The 19758-nt window shown below is 38.5% G+C and overlaps 3 protein-coding genes across 3 annotated transcripts in view; all 3 read left to right on the top strand.

The window, feature by feature from the left end:
- The window catches only part of LOC107670433 (bromodomain-containing protein 4-like), a 39122-nt gene extending 29927 nt beyond the window's left edge, over window positions 1-9195 (top strand). The window contains exons 8-19 of the mRNA XM_016463036.1: window positions 1334-1555; window positions 1745-1965; window positions 2132-2508; window positions 4530-4640; window positions 4749-5138; window positions 5945-6670; window positions 7141-7235; window positions 7365-7521; window positions 7931-8061; window positions 8178-8383; window positions 8461-8775; window positions 9192-9195. Coding sequence (XP_016318522.1) covers window positions 1334-1555; window positions 1745-1965; window positions 2132-2508; window positions 4530-4640; window positions 4749-5138; window positions 5945-6670; window positions 7141-7235; window positions 7365-7521; window positions 7931-8061; window positions 8178-8383; window positions 8461-8775; window positions 9192-9195 — 2955 coding nt within the window. The remainder of the gene's footprint in view (window positions 1-1333; window positions 1556-1744; window positions 1966-2131; window positions 2509-4529; window positions 4641-4748; window positions 5139-5944; window positions 6671-7140; window positions 7236-7364; window positions 7522-7930; window positions 8062-8177; window positions 8384-8460; window positions 8776-9191) is intronic.
- A 1029-nt stretch (window positions 9196-10224) lies between these two features.
- LOC107670483 (protein PET100 homolog, mitochondrial-like) lies at window positions 10225-11089 on the top strand. Its single transcript, XM_016463095.1, has 3 exons — window positions 10225-10349; window positions 10460-10492; window positions 10719-11089. The coding sequence occupies exons 1-3, from the start codon at window positions 10263-10265 to the stop codon at window positions 10806-10808; spliced, it is 210 nt and encodes a 69-aa protein (XP_016318581.1). The 5' UTR covers window positions 10225-10262; the 3' UTR covers window positions 10809-11089.
- A 4970-nt stretch (window positions 11090-16059) lies between these two features.
- The window catches only part of LOC107670524 (syntaxin-binding protein 2-like), a 14956-nt gene continuing 11257 nt past the window's right edge, over window positions 16060-19758 (top strand). Inside the window, exons 1-8 of the mRNA XM_016463167.1 lie at window positions 16060-16140; window positions 17236-17285; window positions 17370-17451; window positions 17744-17820; window positions 17928-18003; window positions 18134-18237; window positions 18636-18790; window positions 18903-18987. Coding sequence (XP_016318653.1) covers window positions 16104-16140; window positions 17236-17285; window positions 17370-17451; window positions 17744-17820; window positions 17928-18003; window positions 18134-18237; window positions 18636-18790; window positions 18903-18987 — 666 coding nt within the window. The 5' untranslated portion in view covers window positions 16060-16103. The remainder of the gene's footprint in view (window positions 16141-17235; window positions 17286-17369; window positions 17452-17743; window positions 17821-17927; window positions 18004-18133; window positions 18238-18635; window positions 18791-18902; window positions 18988-19758) is intronic.

Raw genomic sequence — 19758 nt, 5'->3', positions numbered from 1 at the left:
GCGGATATTGTCCTCTTTTGGAAGGCCAAACAAAGTAGTTTCGCTTTCACAATGAAGCACAGCGCCTTCACGACATGGCAGCGGCTGCAACAACAATACTACAGCGAGAATAAAAGTTACTCCTTTCTTTGCCTGAACATTTGGGCGACGTTATGCAAATCTTCCCACATTGTGACGTAGACATGTGGGAGCGTGTTAGAACGAGCCGTTTTAGGTAGGCGTGGTTGACTCTTAACTTTTATAAAGAATATCTCTTTGGATTTGAAACTTTAGTCTTTGCAACTTTACAGATCTTCTTTATGCACCAAGAGCTTGTAACACTCCAAAGAGAAAGGAAAAATTGAAATCGCATCATATGACCCCTTTAAACAGCTTGAAAGATCAAAGACAATTTTTAATATAACTCCGACTGGATTCGTCTGAAAGAAGAAAGTCATATACACCTAGGATGACTTGAGGGTGAGTAATTTATGGGCTAATTTTCATTTTTGGGTGAACTAACCCTTTAAGGGGCAATATTTGACCCTTATTTTTATTTTCAAGTAAACAGCATGCATAAAGTATATAAATTGTACAAATAAAGAACAGCAACTTACTACAGGGCAATATTATGGCACAGTAATTGTTGATCTTTGCTCATGATATGTAATAATTATTAGTGTTGATCAGTAGACTGCATAAAATAATGTTTTTGTGTTTTGGGAGAAGACTTGTCATTCTGGCTATGTAAACAAAACCTAAAAACAGTTTATGAATTACTTTATTGCTTTTTACACATTATAAAATCAAGATGATTTAATGGTTATTTTAGTAGATTGAAAAAAGTTATTCAAACTGGGAATAAACTATATACAGAAAGCAAGCAAAGAAAACGTTTCCTATCACTAAAGTGGTCCATGACTTCAGTCTAGTGTAAGTAATGCTGAATGCTGCAAAAAAACATGTAAAAAGAAATCGAATGTAACATGAGCAGATCTAAATGTAATGCTGCAATCTACACTTTTCATTCACTTTCACACTTAACTTTAATCTCCACAGTCGTAATAGATTTAGTTTAATTGTGAAGAGCCGTTTTTTTTGGCCCCTTAACTTGATTTTGGGTGGGTTTTTTGGCCCCAAGCCCCTGTTAATTTCTGACCCTAATTGACAGAGAAGTGTGAAAGTGCTTGAGAAATTAAATCTGTGAATGCAGCAAAAAAAATTAACGGTAATGTTCCACTCTTATAGTTTCTATAATGTTGTCAGAATGTATCAAAGTGCACATTGCTGAATTCTTAAATGAAGATGAGAAGCATCTTATACTAGATCATCAAAAGGTTTTCTCTTTTTGTAGGATGTGTTTGAGATGCGTTTTGCTAAAATGCCCGATGAGCCAGAGGAAATGCTGGGACCCGCTCCTGCGCCAGTGCTCCACCAGGTTCCTGTCAAGACACAGCCACCCATGGGCACAGCCTCGTCCTCTGACAGTTCCAGTGATTCCTCATCTGAATCGGACTCCTCCACGGATGACTCTGAAGAGGAGAGAGCCCAGAGGCTAGCAGAGCTTCAGGAGCAGGTGAGCAGATCTATGCTTAGTTTTTGCCAGCACGTACCCAAGGAAGAAGTCTTTTCAAGGACAAGCTGGCCGAAAGATCTCACCATAGATACTAGAAGTGTAAAAAAGTTTACACTTTACAAAGATGCGATACTGTCCCCTGAGAAGACTTTAATCTCCCTGTTTTGTTTCTTCTCTTTTGTTGCTCAGCTGAAAGCAGTTCATGAGCAGCTGGCTGCCTTGTCCCAGCCTCAGGTCAGCAAACCAAAGAAAAAAGAGAAGGAAAAGAAGGAGAAGAAGAAAGACAAGCACAAAAAGAAAGCGGGAGTCATGCCTGCACTGGAAGAGATCCTGGAGCCGCCTCCTACCCTCAAGGCTCAAGGAAAGCCTAAGAACAAGGATCCTCTGCCTAAGAAGCCCAAGAAGCTGAGGTGAGCTATATTTGGAAATACAAACACATTTCAGGCAAGAAAGTATCCAAAATTACATGGTTTAATCACTTTTATCAATGTGGAGAGTCTGAGAATTTTGCTGTTTACCCAATAATTGTATAGTGTCATTAAAAATTAGAATTTCTTGTTGTCTTATGCCCTATAGCAAGAAGGAGGGAGGTAAGGGCAGTCGCTCCATGGCTCCCCCAGGTGCTGCTCCACCAACACTGCTACCTGTGGTGAGCCTGGATCCTGAGGAGGATCTGGGTCTGAGTGGAGGAGCCACAATGGCAGGCATGCCTGCTGGAGAGAAGTGTAAGCCTATGTCCTATGAAGAAAAGAGACAGCTGAGTCTGGACATTAACAAGCTGCCTGGAGACAAGCTGGGCCGTGTGGTCCACATCATCCAGTCCCGCGAACCCTCGCTTAAGAACTCCAACCCGGACGAGATTGAGATCGACTTTGAGACGTTGAAGCCTTCTACGCTGAGGGAACTGGAGAGATATGTGTCGTCCTGCCTTCGCAAGAATAAGAAGCCCGCCGGTAAATTATTTTACAAACCTCTTTAATGCTAAGGCCCTGTTTACACTTCTGTCTCTGGTGGTCCTACCAAAAGTGCTCAGCCATATCAGAGGATTGGCTGTACATACACTTGTTTTGACACTATCTTGTAGGTAATCCTAGAAAAGGGGTGTCCAATCATGCTGCTGTAAGGCCATATTCTTGCAGAGTTTAGCTCCAAAACACCTGCCTGGAAGTTTCTAGTGATCCTGAAAACCTTGATTAGCTGGTTTAGGTGTGTTTAATTGGGAATGGAGCTGAACTCTGCTGGAAGGTGGCCCTCCAGGAGTAAGATTGGACACATCTGTCCCAGAATGTTGTCTGGGATGCATTTGCATTGACTTTCCAAATTTGATAAGTGCATATAAAGTGCTGACTTGACCACCGCAGAAGGTAGTTTTGAGTAATTGCAACACACTAGCTACTAGGGATGTGAATTTTCAATCATTTCCATGATCGATCCTCGTTTAAATTAACGATCAATTAATCGATTAATCGTTAACCATCAAACATTATCATGCGAGTATTATGACCAGTACTTAATTTGATCCTGCTGGATCCTGTTCAGGAAAATGTCCGATTTTACATTTTTGTGTTCCGGTAGGCCTATTTGTTTTTAAAAATCCAGCATTTACAGTGCATTAGATCGTGACAGTGCATGTGTGCGTGCATACGAGACGGAGCGAGCGCGGGTTTGGCTAGTATTTGGAGCTTATTCCTTGCGTCTCATTCGGCACAAATCCAAATGTTTCCATCATGAGCAAAAAAGTCCTTGGCATAACAGCAGAGTGGACCGGTATACTACGGTCTATTTAAACTGACCAATGTAACCTTTTATATGTTTGGTTGACTGTATTTTATTTTGACAATGAACAGACTGCGATGTAAGTTTGAATTGCTAGAATATGTGGGGTGAGTACGCGCGAGGTGCCGGTGCGATCGAACAGCTGAAACACAAAAAACTTGTTTATGGAGCGCCGCGCCACAATTAATAAGTCGTAGGAACAAATTAACAAGTTGTAGGAATGAATAGCCTATCTGTCCTGTGTCCTACAGCCCTGCAAAGCGCAGAGCCCGATATGAAAGAATTATCTGGAGAAATGACTTAGTTACTACATTTCTATTGCTTTCCATGTTGAAGAACTTTGTGTTGTTTCTATTTTAATGTACTTTTAAAGTTTAAATCACATTAAAAGCTTAATTTGTACATTATGAATGAATGATGATGCATTTATATACCGTCACCGTCACTCACAGCCGCTCACACGTGTTTTGCGCATGAGCCGCACGCAGCCCAAAATTAAACGGCTTAATCGACCATCGATAGCTTTAATCGATTGCATCTCTTATCGACAGTTAATCGATCATCGATTAATCGTTCACATCCTTACTAGCTACATTAACATGCAACCTAATACTTCGATTCATTGCTCCATTAGATTGGGTAGCCTTCATGTAAACACCACAGTTGATCCGAATGAGCTCTACCCAAATTAAATTTTGGTCAAATTGGAAGGGGTGGTGAAGACCTGAAATAATCCAATCAACAGGAAAAAATTAAGCATGTAAATGCTTGAATCCAACTATCTTCTCAGTCAGATTCAAAAACACCTTGTGCACATGCGGTGTCATGATGTGTATATTTACATTCGTTTTACATCTTACAAATGTTTATTTAAAAAAAAAAAAACTGGTCAGTGGAAGAGACTGCACTGAAGTTTTGTTCAGAATGCATGACATCACATGTAGATGAATACATGAATCTGATTGTAAAGTTTATGGTTTATATAAACAGAAATTTCACGATCTTAAATAGAACTGGGTTCATTCTGATTGGCAATTCAGTGCATGTAAACATAACTAGAGTGTCTCTAAAACACATTGGATCCCTTTTTACACTTCTATTTAATGCTGTCTGTTACGTTGCATCACCCAAAATCAACATAAATACCAAGTGCATACATATTCTTATTGATCATTGTTCATTGTTTCTTGTCCTTCAGTTCCAGAGAAGACCATGGAGGCAATGAGCGCTGCAAAGACAAAAGGCTCATCATCCGAGATGGGCAGCAGCAGTGAGTCCAGCTCCTCAGAAAGTGAAGACTCGGAGACAGGTGAGCCCTGTAACTCCATAACGTGAACAGCTGCATTTCTAAAGTTTTGGAAATGTTAAATGATTCAAGAAGCTGCATTTCATGAAGAATCTTCCTTCGTGAACCCAGGGATGGCTTCTAAGCTGAAGAAGAGAGGGAGAGGTGAAGGAAAGAAGGCTCATCACCAGGTGGTGGCTCCAGGCGTGCCTCAGCCGCAAGTTCCCCATCAACCCGAGACCCCTGCACTGCAGCCCAGTGTTCAGCTGAAGCTGCAGCAGCAGCATCCTTCTCCCGCCGCTTACATGCCTCCTCCCGTCACAGCTCTGGAGCCCTCGCGGCTCCTGGAAAACCCGTTTGACCCTCTGGCCCACTTCGTCCAGCCCCTCATGCACCTTCCCCACCATGCCAATGACTCGCCCTCCCCTGCGCCGCCTCACCTCAACGCTCACCCTCCAGGAGGCCCAGCGTCTCCTGAGACCCACCCATTCCTGAACCAGCACCCCATCCTCCCATCCCCAGGTAAGTGGAAAATTCCTGTTTATTAAGTCAAAAATACCTTAATACTATGTCCTAACTAGGTTAGATGTAGAGTACTTTCTGGATGTACTGGGTCAAATTTGCAAAAATAAAAATTGTATTATTACATTCAGGAACACCGTAAAATACTGATAAATGAAACATTTATAAACATTCAAAAACACTATTAATATTTTCATTCCCCTCACTTCACAGCAAATGCTTTGCACATACTTGTAATGCTTCCAAATACAGAACATTAAAAAACAAATGATAGTGGGATTCATGTTAAACAGCATTTATAATAAATGCCAAGCCTAAATGAATTTCTTTAAAGTGAAACAAACTACCGGCATGTGGGAAACATGCTGTACATATAAACTTGGGCTCACATACCTCACGTTCGGCACAAATCCAGATGTTGTGTGCTGTTTATGCATGTTTTGTGTGCTTGATGTCAGTTGCATTATGTTAGTTGCTTTTGAATATACGTTGCAGGATGTTTCAAATAATGTGACATATATTCCAGAAAATACATTAAAAAGACAAAAGTACATTTCTTCCATGGCTATAGGATTTATCAGTTTTACTATTGGTTAGACTATTGCTGGACTACCATGCCGATTTTCACACTGCCCACCTCTCATTGGTCCAAACTGGTGTAGATATGCTCTGATTGGCTCTATTCTTCACTTTATCTTGCACTTTTGTTTACAAAAATTATTTAAAAATTGCAGGTGTTCTATATTGACCCTTTACTTAATCATGCTTTTGTGGTCTTCCACTCTCTTTGTGTTGTTGGTCTCTAGCCCTGCACAACGCAATGCCCCAGCAGCCTTCAAGGCCCAGTAATAGGGCAGCCCCGCTACCTCTTAAACCTCCGCAGCAAAGCACGCCCCAGCAGCAGCAGCAACCCCAGCAGACCCTGCCGCAGCAGCTCCAGTCCCAGCAACCCCCTCAGCCCCAGCACCACCTCCCTCCTCACCTCCTGCATCCTCCCCAGCAAATCCGCCAGCGGCCCCTCTCCCCACCCACGCTCACTCCCCAGGGCCTGCTGTCCTCCCAGCCCCCACAGATGCTGCTAGAGGATGACGAGGAGCCCGTTCCCTCCATGCCCCTGCCCATGTACCTGCAGCACCTGCAGCCGAACCGCCTGCAGCAGCAGCCGGCGACATCACTAATGCAGTCTTTGCAGAGCAGGCCGCAGCAGCCGGGCCAGCAGTCTCTGCTGCAGTCAGTGCAGGTTCAGTCTCAGATGAGCCAGCAGAGCTCCCTGCCCCCACCGCAGATTCCTGTTCAGACTCAAGCCCAGCCGGCAGCGGCACACCAGCCCTCCCCGCAGCTCTCGCAGCATCAGGCCAGACACATGCAGCACTCGCAGCAGCTGAGCTTCTCTCAAGGCCATGTGCAGACCACGCAAACGCAGCCTAGTCAACACAAAGTGTCCATGCCCTCCACAAAAGCACAGCAGATTATCCAGCAACAACAGCAGTATCACTCTCCACGTCAACACAAGTCTGACTCCTATAACTCAGGTAACACAACGGTCTTTTAAACCATAGCTTTTCATTGTTGTATACTTTTTTTGGTAGTGAAGTGGATGCTTAAACTGCTAAATATTTATCACAATATTTGATGCTTATTTTGTTTTGTTTTTTTGTATTTGCCATAAAAATGCCTAATTTACTAAATAAATGGTTATATATATATATATATATATATATATATAGTCATATTTATTTTTGTAATTTTTTGCTGATTAAAAATTATTTCATTTTGAAACATTGATTTAGATGCTTGTCATTATTTTGTGCCAGAAAAATGCTCTTCCTGTATATCCCGCCATTATCAATAGTTAAAAGTAGTTAGCCATTTTTTGTCAGTAACTTGTAGTGGAACTTGTCTGTAGCTCAACTACTTTACATTGAGTACCTTGTAGCTGCAGTCAAATGTATCAGACGGCACTGTAAATATTTGTATTTTAATGGTGTCTTTATTTTGACAGCACACATGCGAGATAACCCCTCCCCGCTCATGATGCATTCCCCTCAAATCTCTCAGTATGCTTTAGTCCACCAGTCCCCTCCTCAGGCCAAAAAGGTCAGTACCATTTCCATTTCTTTTGCTTTGACACTGTTGACGTTGTTTCCAGTGTCCACATGGATGTCTATGATGTGATGAATAGCTTTTGGTTTTATAAATGTGTGTTTGTTGCTTTGTTTGCTTCAGGAACCACAGCAAGGTCCTTCAGCTTTGGGTGGCATTAAAGAAGAGAAGCTGCTTCATTCACCTGTGATGCGTGGTGAGCCCTTCAGTCCAGCCATGAGACAAGACCCTCACAAACACCCTGAGAGTAAACCCACAATGCCAGGCCACAGCCAACCGAGTGAGTGAAACTCCCATTTCAAAGTATGCATGTTCACACTAAGCACACTGTGCTGATAAGCTGACATTCAAAATTACACAAGTCTTCCTCAAGTTGCTTTTATACAATAAACAATAAGTTTAATGTCAAGTAATATCAACTGTCGAGTAGTTTTTACAGTTTTTGTTTACAAGCATTGCACAAACAGATGTGACTGAAGTTGTGCTATAAAAAAAAAAAAGTTCTGCACCCTATGCAAAATCACAGAACTTTCTTTCCACTAAACAATTCTCGCATACTCTGGCAGAATGCTACAGACAAACAAAAAGTGAAACGTCTAAATGCAGTTATATTAAATATTGACTATCTCTGTTCTGCTCTGCCAGTCAAATTAGAGGACCAGAACTAACTGTTTATCATCTTGTTTTAGAAGCAGATATGAAACCACTTGAAAGTTCCCGTCCTGTCATCCACTCCTCTGAGCAGAGCGGTCCACCACCTTCCATGCAGGACAAAGAGAAATTCAAACAGGAGCACAAGACTCCTGTGGCGCCGAAAAAGGTACAGGTGGGTGGAAGGGACGACTTAATTCATTGTAATTTCAATGAATACAGCAGTTCTGGAATGGTTATGCTACGTTACTATGCCTCATAACGTGTCCTTCGTTTGGTCCCCAGGATGTGAAACTGAAGAACATGGGTTCCTGGGCAAGCCTGGCGCAGAAATCCACCTCTACTCCCTTGTCTGGTCTGAAGTCCTCCAGCGACAGCTTCGAACAGTTTCGACGTGCGGCCAGAGAGAAGGAAGAGCGAGAGAAAGCCCTGAAGGCCCAGGCCGAGCAAGCTGAGAAAGACCGTCTGCGCAGAGAACAAGAGAAACTTCGGTAAGAGAGCCGTTCAGAAACTCTTTTTAATGAAAGGACTGTTTAGCAGTTTCAAGACATTTTCTTTCTGTCTGAAGGGGACGAGATGAGGAGGACTCCATTGAGACGCCTCGAAGGCCTCAGGAGGAGCCCCGCAGGCGGCCGGAGCAACAGCAGGTCCAGCCGCCACAGCAGCAGCACCAAAATCAGCTGCAAGCCCAGAACCCGGCCCAACCGCCCTCGGCCCCACAGCCTTCCCAAGGCCCACCCCAGTCCCCCGCCGCTTCCCAGAGTGCACTTGACCAGCAGAGGGAGCTTGCACGACGCCGGGAACAGGAGAGGAGGAGGAGAGAGGCGGTGAGTTACAGCTGCAGTCACCTCACTTATGACACATTAGCTGTCAAAAGTTTTGGGTTAGTACAGTTTTTTTTTTTTGAAGGTCTCTTATGCCCACCAAGGCTGCATTTATTTGCTCAAAAACAGTAATATTATTAAATATTATTACAATTTCAACTTTTTTTATTTTAATACATTTCAAATGTAATTTATTCCTGTGATGCAAAGCTGAATTACTCCATTCTTTAGTGCCACATGATCCTTCAGAAATCATTCTAATACGTTGATTTGCTACTCAAGAAACATTTCAAATATTCACATCAGTTTATTTTTGTGGAACTGATGCAGATTTCTTTAATAGAAAGTTCAAAAGAACAACATTTAAGTAAAAATCTGATTTTTTTTTTTTTTTTTTTAGATATTTTTAACTCTCTTACCAACACCTTACCCTCTGATGTCTATGCCAAACACCCATATCCTTTTATGCTGATAGCTGAGACCCGAAATGCTTCACTCTTAACATGTCTTTCTAAATATATAAATATATTTTCTTGTTCTCCCCACTCGTCATTAAAAATTTAGGTAGCCTTGTAGAAAATAAACCCTAATATATGCATTATTCTGACAAGTGTTAATTGAGGACAGAATCATGGAGATATACTTTCATTGCTCATCGTTTTCATGTAAACCCGGTGAGGAATCTCACCACGGGCCGGAGCGTTGACCTGTAAGGGCGGTTTCTGAGTATCCTTTAGTTTGAATATAATTTAAAGAATATGATAACTATTTTAAGTGTATTATACATATAGAAGAAGAACACGCAACTCTGTGCAACTGGTACACGCGTTTGAGAGCGTCATGCGAACACCAGGCCAACGCGACGGAGCTCTCAGCTGGTTTCTGCATGAATCCTCTTTTCTTTTCACAGATCATTTTATTACACCTGCACAGAGAGAACTCCATATGCTGTGCTAGATATAATTACAAAAATTTTGAAAGGAAAAAAAGCTACAAAAAAAATCAAACCGTTCTGATTTATCATTGTTCTTGTTCGATTATAGTGGATGTGTTCTAATTCTGTTATTTGATTCAGCAAGGGGGGCGGGGGGCACAGTTCGAGACCTTGGCAGGTCCTCTGAGTTTTCTCTTATAGTGTTTTCTCCAGTGCCTGTATTGTATTGCGATTCTAGTTGGCATATATTATGTTCTGGGAGGGCGAGGGAGGGGCACGGTTGGACAGGGAGGGGAAAATTGGGGGTTTAGGGGCGAGAGCTTGTGTTTAAGAGACAAAAAAAGGAAAGTAAACATTTTATATTTTACCCATTTACAATATTCAGGTTTAAATCTAGTTTTAGCTTGACTTCTTAATTATACACCGAACAACTTCGTTTTTCGTTTTCTCGGAGGGGGGGGGATGGGGTTTAAAAAGACTCACAGAAGCTGTAAACGTCCCGCTTTGCTAAACACTAAACTCAGTGCTTTGCTCACCACTGCACGTAAGTTATGTGAATAACCGATCAAATGTGAATATCAACAGATTTGTAATGTTTATCATTTTAAACGGATGATGGTGTATCTGTCGTTTCCAGTGGCGATGTTTTGGATATCAAACCAAGCGGAGTATTTTGAGGAATACATCGTGAAGCGAAAGGTTCATAATTGCACTGAGAAGTCCATTTTAATATTGTAGTGTTTTATATTTAGCAATTCTATATACGCACTTGCTGTTATATGATCAGATTATATTATTACATTTTTCAGAGGGAGATCTTCCCACCTGATGAGAAAATGCATGTAAGCATTTTCTCTTTAATTTGATGCACTCTTGTAATCAAACTGCTTTTACTTGGGTGGTTGCAGTGGTTAGGTTAGGTTAAACAGATCTTTAGGTAGATATTTTACTATTCAGCAGCAACATCCCACAGGAATGCTGAACATTTACTTTAAAATATGTATAGATTATACAAGTGAGATGCAATGACGTTCTGTTTTTCATGTGGAGTTTCTCATTCTGAAACAGAGGCAAGAACTGGAGGATTTCAAGGAGCGCATGAGAAACCGGAGGGAGCAGAAGATGCTGAAACAGATGGGCATGCAGCCTGAGGAATGACTATAAAACAACAGCACTTGTTATTGCATCATAATGCAACTGTGGGATAAAGCCTTTATGTGAACATAGAAACACTAATGCTTCTCCCAAAGTGTCAAACCATATAGTTGAAAACAAGAAGAATATTGTTTCCGGGCATAATTTAATAAATGGGTGGGGGAAATGTATATTTTTGTAAATATATAATATATATTTCATTGCCTTTGAACATTCACAATCAAATGGTTTGACTTTATTGTGTGTGATATTACTTTTTTAATATGTGTAAAAACAGTTTTTGTTGTTGCTGTTTTTTTTTTTTTCAAAATTGAAAATCAATTAAAATAAATTCCATTTGAATTGTATTATCTATAGTTTCATGTAATAATTTAAATAACAGATGTTTGCTTAAAGGAATATTAAGGGTTCAATACAAGCTCGATCAACAGCATTTGTGGCACAATGTTAATTACCATAAACATAATCTATGCTCATTCTTGGAGTTTACAATGAAGTACTTTTGAAAGAGCATTTGAAAAGCAATAGTATGAAGCTTTTATACAATTACTTGTGCGTTTGAGCTGTACAATGATTTAAACCAAATCTTACAGTCTCTTTAGGGTTTGTCATGGCAACAAAATTGCAGTGTTTTTTCCCCCACACTAAAAACATGTTATCACGTATAGTTTACATATTGTGGCTATACTGTAACTGGATATTTTTGGCCCTATTAAGTTCCATTGTAATGAAACAGAACATGCTGATGTCATTCATTTTATGAAGAATTTTGAAAAAAAACAAATCTGATGCAACACCTTTGATAAAAGTGAATGTAAAAAAAACGATATGTGGCAGTAACTAGTGGACAGTAAGCGTTAATTGAGATGATGTGCAGATCTTCTGCAAGTTCATACAGATGTTACTGTCACCACACCTGTCCCAAGTTCTAAGACACTATGGACGTGTCCCTACCATTATCCAGTGACTACTGAATTGTCACTAGAATTAAATTAGATCAAACAGTTACAATCTATTCATATACAGCGACTGTTGTCCATCGGTGTCTTGTGAGTTTGATTTATTTATTTCTTTAACCAACCAGGAATGTCCCGTTAAAGGGATAGTTCACCCAAAAATGAAAATTCTGTCATCATTTACTCACCCTCATGTCGTTCCAAACTTGTATGAGTTGCTTTCTTATGTTGAACACAAAAGAAGATATTTTGAAGATTGCTGGTAATCAAACAGTTGGTGGTTCCCATTGACTTCCATAGTATTTTTTTTTCCTAAGAAGTTAAGTACGTTAAACCTGGCTCATTAAAGGATGACCATGTGTTGCATTGATGGAGCAAGAAGAACAACGTAAAATGTACATGCACAGTTCACTTGAATGATAAAGTTTAGCCTCTTGAATTGAATGCTGTTAAACTGAATGTACGAAGCAAACTGTTTGAATTGAATGCTGTTAAACTGAATGTACGAAGCAAACTGTTTGCTGTAATATCCACACTATTGACAACACCGGACATGCAGCTTTTCTGTCGTTACTTTTAGAAGAGCAACTCCTTCGTAGCGTTTGCCTGTGTTTTTTCTTTTCCATAGGAAAAGTGAAAAGGGAGAAATGAGAGACTAGGGTGAAATTTTCACCTTGGCTAATTTTCATATAAGTTTATGCTTACAAGCAAACAGTGAAGTAATAGTTATTATCGGGTTTTGTTCATTCCCAGGTTGTGGAAACACTGTGCAGCACTGCCTCCTGCAGGAATATATTTACACTGAAAACAACGACTTATTATCACACAACTAGTTCTGATAAACGGGGTCAGGATCTGGCCAGAACGGTCAAGAAACGTTTAACTTTCTTGGTGTTTATTTTTTATTTTTATCATTATTAATTAATTCTTTATATTGTGTGTTAGATTATTTTTAACCATTAAGTCACTCCACAAAGATCAGCGATCAATTTAATCTGTAGCATTTATTATTATTTTTTTTTTCTGTAGCATTTATTATGGACAGGTTCTGTTTGCTGCAAATTACTCATCTAGAATAGAAAACAACGTTGATTAATAAAGCGTCGACTTACTTTCGCGACGCTTTAAAAAAAACAGGCGGTTACTGCAATTGTAAACGAACAAATTATTGACTTAAAGGTGCAGTGTGTAAATTGTAGCGGCATCTAGCGGTGAGAAGATGTCGGTAAAGACAGCAGAGAGCAATGAGATTTCTTTACAAAGGTAAATTAAGGAATTATATTTACTTAATTATTTAATAAATCGATGCTATTGCGAATATTAATGTACTTGTTCATCATTGTGTCAGTGTTTTATTCGCAAGAACAACAAAGTGACGAAACGTGCTGTGTAGAGCAGTTTGTCCGTTTAGGGCTACTGTAGAAACATGGTGGCGACTTCCATGTAAGGGGACCCGCGGTGTATGTAGATATAAATTGCTCAATCTAAGGTTATAAAAACATAACGGTTCATTAAGTAAGGTCTTAAAAAACATAGTTATGTATATTATATTGCATTACGCTTTAAAAAAAACAGGCGGTTACTGCAATTGTAAACGAACAAATTATTGACTTAAAGGTGCAGTGTGTAAATTGTAGCGGCATCTAGCGGTGAGAAGATGTCGGTAAAGACAGCAGAGAGCAATGAGATTTCTTTACAAAGGTAAATTAAGGAATTATATTTACTTAATTATTTAATAAATCGATGTTATTGCGAATATTAATGTACTTGTTCATCATTGTGTCAGTGTTTTATTCGCAAGAACAACAAAGTGACGAAACGCGCTGTGTAGAGCAGTTTGTCCGTTTAGGGCTACTGTAGAAACATGGTGGCGACTTCCATGTAAGGGGACCCGCGGTGTATGTAGATATAAATTGCTCAATCTAAGGTTATAAAAACATAACGGTTCATTAAGTAAGGTCTTAAAAAACATAGTTATGTATATTATATTGCATTTCTGTCAATAGATCGATGTAAATATTACACATTGCACCTTTAATGCAATCAGACAGAACATTATTGTTTTCCCAGCCCATACATAAAAATAAATAGAAAGACTATAAAACTGGAAAATAAATGCTGTGTATCAACCACTGATCTATATATAATGATCAGTGGTATCAACCCTTATTTGAGTGCTGCTGCTGCAACAACAGGTTATGTTTATGTTTAAAGTTTTAAATTAGAATGATCTGCTGTTCCACGCAGCCCTGGAGTCACGTGATGACAATGTCATAATGGTGTGACCTGTGACGTTATCGGCGTTTTAGAACTTTTCAATTGTTCTTAAATATGTCTTTGCACTTTTTATAAAGCCAGCACCTTAACACTGCCACAGCAAACAGTCCTTTGACTACACTTTACTGCACTAACTGTAGTTATTTAATTTCAATGGAAATTAGTTTTATTTTTTAGGATTACTGATAAACTATTGTCATTTGATTTGTATTATTTGTATTTGTTATTTATGTTAATTTTAGTTACATGTCTGAATTTATTATGTCTGTATAGGTCTTTTATTAAGTTTTTAGTTTTATTTAATTTGACTTATTTTAATACTTCAACGAACTAAATGGAAATTAAATAATATATATATTGAATTTATAAATGTGTATGTACATATACAGTATATATGTATGTGTGTATGGTTGTACATACACACATATGTAGTAGGTTTTTTTTGTGTTTGGCTTAGTGTTATGTTAGAATCATTATTATACTCTTATACCTTTTGTTCTTTAATATTTTGAATTGTTTTTAGCTTTATTTTTTGTTTTTCATTTAAATGTTAAGGTTTGAAATTTTGTTGTATGCATTTGTCATTTTTATTTAATTTCTTTATTTTTAAAATGTGTATAGGTAGTATTTATAAAGTTTTAGCTTTTAGTTTTGGATCTGTTTTTAGTTGTTTTAATACTACAATTGATTGCTTCTGTTGTCCTCATTTGTAAGTCTCTTTGGATAAAAGCGTCTAATAAATGACTAAATAAAATAAATAACTAATGTAAATTCAAAATAAATAACCAGTATAGTAACATGAGGGGGTCTAGTTTATTTTAACGGTTTACAAAACATTTTCATAACCTTAGTTTGTTTGACACCACAGTTTTTATAAAATATTGCCATGGTAATAATAACAAGAAGCCATCCATCGTTTTTGTTCCTTTGTAGGCTAATGTTTTTGCCTCGAAGACTTTTATTTTGAATTTTGTCTTCCGGGTTTTCTTGTACAACAGGGCGTGGATGAGTTTCAGTAATTTCTGCCTTCACAGGCCTGCTGGGAATCTGTCAACAGGGAAGTGTCAAGATGGCCCCTAGTGGACTAAAAGCGATCGTAAACGAGAGTAAGTTTGATCTAATCTTGCAATACGGTCTTTAAAACGTATGCTGTTCGTGTAGCAAATGTTTCAGAGCTTACATAAGAGTATATTAGCCTGTCAGGATGAATAATCATAGCAACAGGTGTACAGTGAGGGCTCGATACGTCATAATGGACCAAACTTCCGCATGAAGCTGCTTGAAGTTTACACACACACACACACACACACACACACACTTTAACTTTTATTCACTACAACTTCAATATATATATTGAATTTATAAATGTGTATGTACATATACAGTATATATGTATGTGTGTATGGTTGTACATACACACATATGTAGTAGGTTTTTTTTGTGTTTGGCTTAGTGTTATGTTAGAATCATTATTATACTCTTATACCTTTTGTTCTTTAATATTTTGAATTGTTTTTAGCTTTATTTTTTGTTTTTCATTTAAATGTTAAGTTTTTACATTTTGTTGTATGCATTTGTCATTTTTATTTAATCTCTTTATTTTTAAAATGTGTATAGGTAGTATTTATAAAGTTTTAGCTTTTAGTTTTGGATCTGTTTTTAGTTGTTTTAATACTACAATTGATTGCTTCTGTTGTCCTCATTTGTAAGTCTCTTTGGATAAAAGCGTCTAATAAATGACTAAATAAAATAAATAACTAATGTAAATTCAAAATAAATAACCAGTATAGTAACATGAGGGGGTCTAGTTTATTTTAACGGTTTACAAAACATTTTCATAACCTTAGTTTGTTTGACACCACAGTTTTTATAAAATATTGCCATGGTAATAATAACAAGAAGCCATCCATCGTTTTTGTTCCTTTGTAGGCTAATGTTTTTGCCTCGAAGACTTTTATTTTGAATTTTGTCTTCCGGGTTTTCTTGTACAACAGGGCGTGGATGAGTTTCAGTAATTTCTGCCTTCACAGGCCTGCTGGGAATCTGTCAACAGGGAAGTGTCAAGATGGCCCCTAGTGGACTAAAAGCGATCGTAAACGAGAGTAAGTTTGATCTAATCTTGCAATACGGTCTTTAAAACGTATGCTGTTCGTGTAGCAAATGTTTCAGAGCTTACATAAGAGTATATTAGCCTGTCAGGATGAATAATCATAGCAACAGGTGTACAGTGAGGGCTCGATACGTCATAATGGACCAAACTTCCGCATGAAGCTGCTTGAAGTTTACACACACACACACACACACACACACACACTTTAACTTTTATTCACTACAACTTCAACAAAGTTTAACTACTTTACTCAGCACTTTTACTCCTCAGAAAATGTCATTTGTGTAATTGGAGGGGATAACAGACTTGTTTGCACTGCATTATTTAATAAATGTTGTGTCAGTTGTGGTCTTGTGATCAACCTCACGCCGGACATAAAAACACAGGAAATGTCACTTTTTGTGACAATGCACAACACCCTACACACTAACTAATATTGTTACATTATTACAATATTAGCTATTACTACATTTCACCAGGCCTATATTTTATTCTCATTTATCATAAGCATATAGATGTCATGCACGGCTGCTTTATCAAGATTTCTACTCTTCCTTCTTGCCGAATTTAACAATATAACAGCAACTGTATTTGGATTAGAACAGGGCTGTCCAAACTCGGTCCTGGAGGGCCGGTGTCCTGCAGAGTTTAGCTGTTTAATTAGGGTTGGAGCGAACCTCTGCAGGACACCGGCCCTCCAGGACCGAGTTTGGACAGCCCTGGCTTAGAACTTTTTGCAGCCTCATGCATAATAAAAATAATTTATTTGTGAAAAAAAAACATTTGTGATATCTATCTATCTATCTATCTATCTAAATAAATAACCTTTATTAACCAGGGATGCAATTTGAGAACCAAACCTTAACATCAGTCATTTATTTATTTCTTATTTTTGTTAGTCCTTGTTTTGAAGCAAATACTCCAGGAAGACATTTAAACTGCTTTATAAAGCTAAAGCTCATCATCATAAGGCTCAGCATCATTGTAAATGCCATAAACAAACTGCTTTCTCATAGTTTTCCTGTAATAAACACTATAGGTGATGTTGATGTTGTCTAACTACATTGCTGATCCCATTTGTCTGTAGAAATCCTCAGTGGTGTCATCAAGAGTGTGAAGAAAGATGGGGAATGGAAGGTAATATTGGTACAGTAGAGTGACATTTTATTCTTTTCAATCTGTTTCCAAATAACTCACTGTATCGTTGTTGTGTGTATTTAGGTGCTCATAGTCGATCACATCAGTATGCGGATTCTGTCCTCTTGCTGTAAAATGTCTGACATCATGGCAGAGGGCATTACAAGTGAGTATATTTCTTTCTTTTTCTTTCACAGGTCAGTTTAGTATGTGATAATGTGATTCTCACAAGGTTTCACTGTAAAACACTTTTCATTATAAAAATGCCAGTGTCAGATATTAAAGTGTGAAAGGTGTTTTTTACATTAGGCTGCTATCTGTTGCAAATTTTCCGTTGTGCTAAAGAGGTTTTTATTGCAAAATGTGTCGGTATTACGCTTCACTGCTTGTCCCATGAACCACTAGGAAAAATCTTGAATTAAGAAAACTAGATGTGAGGTGTCCTGTTTTCTTCACAGTTGTGGAGGACATTAACAAGCGTAGGGAGCCGATCCCTAGTCTGGAGGCCATTTACCTCATCTCCCCTGTGCCAAAAGTGAGCCTCTTTACTACCACACATCTCACAGTTGAAGTGTTAATATAATGCCCAGTGTTGTTAAAAAATTCTCTTTTAATTTCAATGATTTCATATCTGTATTTCAGTCAATTCATTCTCTAATTGGTGATTTCAAAGACGCAGCCTTCACATACAAAGCAGCACACATCTTCTTTACAGACAGTAAGACAATTGATTTGACTATTTGCTTTGATGTTTCTGTTTTGAAGACAGTCCATCATGGTTGCCTACAGTGCATGGTCTGAATTTGTGTAGTTATTATATTGTCTATCTCTGTTCATCCTGCATTCAGCTTGTCCTGATGGGCTTTTTGCTGAGCTTGGGAGGCCAAGGGTTGCCAAGGCCATCAAAACCCTGAAGGAAATCAATGTGGCTTTCATACCATATGAGTTGCAGGTGCGTGGTAGCATTGCAAGCACATACAGCAACTACTGTTCAAAAGTCTGGGGTCGGTAAGATATTTTAAGAAACATAATAAGAAACATTTCTTATTCTAATCAATTTTGAAAACACATATGTGCTGCTGCTTTTTTTTTGTGGAAATCATGATACATTTTTTTAGGATTCTTTGAATAGAAATCCTTTACATTATATATAAACATGCCTTTACTGTTACTTTTTTCTCAATTTAATGCGTCCTTGCTGAATAAAAGTATTCATTTCTTTTCTTTTTTTATTCTTACTGACCCCAAACGTTTGGCTGTGATGTGGTGGTGAGTTTTGCATGAGTTTTCACATTTTCTTCAAAAAAGTAAAAATCTAGTTGTTTCTGACACACTCTGTTTTTGTTGCAGGTGTTTACTCTGGACAACCCCAGTTCCTTCCACTCTTTCTACAGCCCATCTCAGACTAATCTAGATGATAGGACCAGGATGATGGAGGCCATGGCCGAGCAGATCGCCACACTCTGCGACACACTGAAGGAATACCCAGCCATCCGCTACCGCCAGTACTGATGCCCTTTCACTCCCAGTTCTCACATGCACTTGGCAATACTTTTGGTTTCCTGGTGTAATATGATTAGTTTTAAGTGTACAGTAAACCAACTGTGTTTATCTAAGGGGCCCAAAGGAGAATTTCACGCTGGCTGAGATGGTGATGGACCGTCTGAATGCCCATAAAGCAGACAATCCCAGTATGGGAGAGGTGAGATGTTGAGATATTTATGATGCACTAATAGCTTTATTGTTTTTTTTTGTTTGTTTGTTTTTCTAAGCACCGTCTATCTTGTCACACTTATACTTCAAACTTTCTTCAGTTTCTTCAATTTAAAGTGACAGTTCTTAACTGCTTTATAATTTCTTACTCTGTTTTCTGGACTATTTTCTCTTCTCTCTGTTTTTTTTTTTTTTTCCTGTTCTTGTCTGTCAGCTGATATTTTCCTGAGCTTCAGGTGGGTGTCAATGCAAATCTTATTTTTTTATTTATTTTTTGTCATGCTCTGCTGCATCTTTGTTCCTCTTACTTTTTTTACTTCTAACCTCTCATCTGTTTTCCCTTGGATCATTCTTTTCATTTTCTGAAATTTCAGAATATTCTTCAATTCAGTTGCAATCACCAGAGCTTGTTCCAGTCAGCTTTAGAAAATAAATATTAATAGAAAAAACAGTAGATAAATGGTAAATAAAAATAGTCCCTTAAAACCCCCAATGAACAAGCCTAAGGTGACAGAAGTGAAAAAGAAGGCCTTAGGATGTTTCAATAGATGAGGAAGAAACCAAGGGAGGAACCAAGACTCATCTGGGGAAGCCCTCCTCCCCGGGCTGACACCAGACATTGCGTTAACAAAAAAAAATTCCAGTTTGGTCAAGTATATAAAATGTCACTGAACAGTTGAACTTTTTTAAAGGGGTCATATGATGCGATTTCAATTTTTCCTTTCTCTTTGGAGTGTTACAAGCTCTTGGTGCATAAAGA

The sequence above is a fragment of the Sinocyclocheilus anshuiensis genome, unplaced genomic scaffold (genome assembly GCF_001515605.1).
Source record: "Sinocyclocheilus anshuiensis isolate Anshui unplaced genomic scaffold, SAMN03320099.WGS_v1.1 scaffold476, whole genome shotgun sequence".
Lineage (NCBI taxonomy): Eukaryota > Metazoa > Chordata > Actinopteri > Cypriniformes > Cyprinidae > Sinocyclocheilus > Sinocyclocheilus anshuiensis.
This window is presented reverse-complemented; position numbering and strand designations above follow the sequence as displayed.

Excerpts from the sequence above, each read along its gene's own strand:
- LOC107670483 (XM_016463095.1), top strand. The coding sequence starts at position 10,263 with ATGATGGTGTATCTGTCGTTTCCAGTGGCGATGTTTTGGATATCAAAC. Across the intron at positions 10,350-10,459 it reads AATACATCGTGAAGCGAAAG|AGGGAGATCTTCCCACCTGA; the intron begins GTTCATAATTGC and ends TACATTTTTCAG. Across the intron at positions 10,493-10,718 it reads CACCTGATGAGAAAATGCAT|AGGCAAGAACTGGAGGATTT; the intron begins GTAAGCATTTTC and ends ATTCTGAAACAG.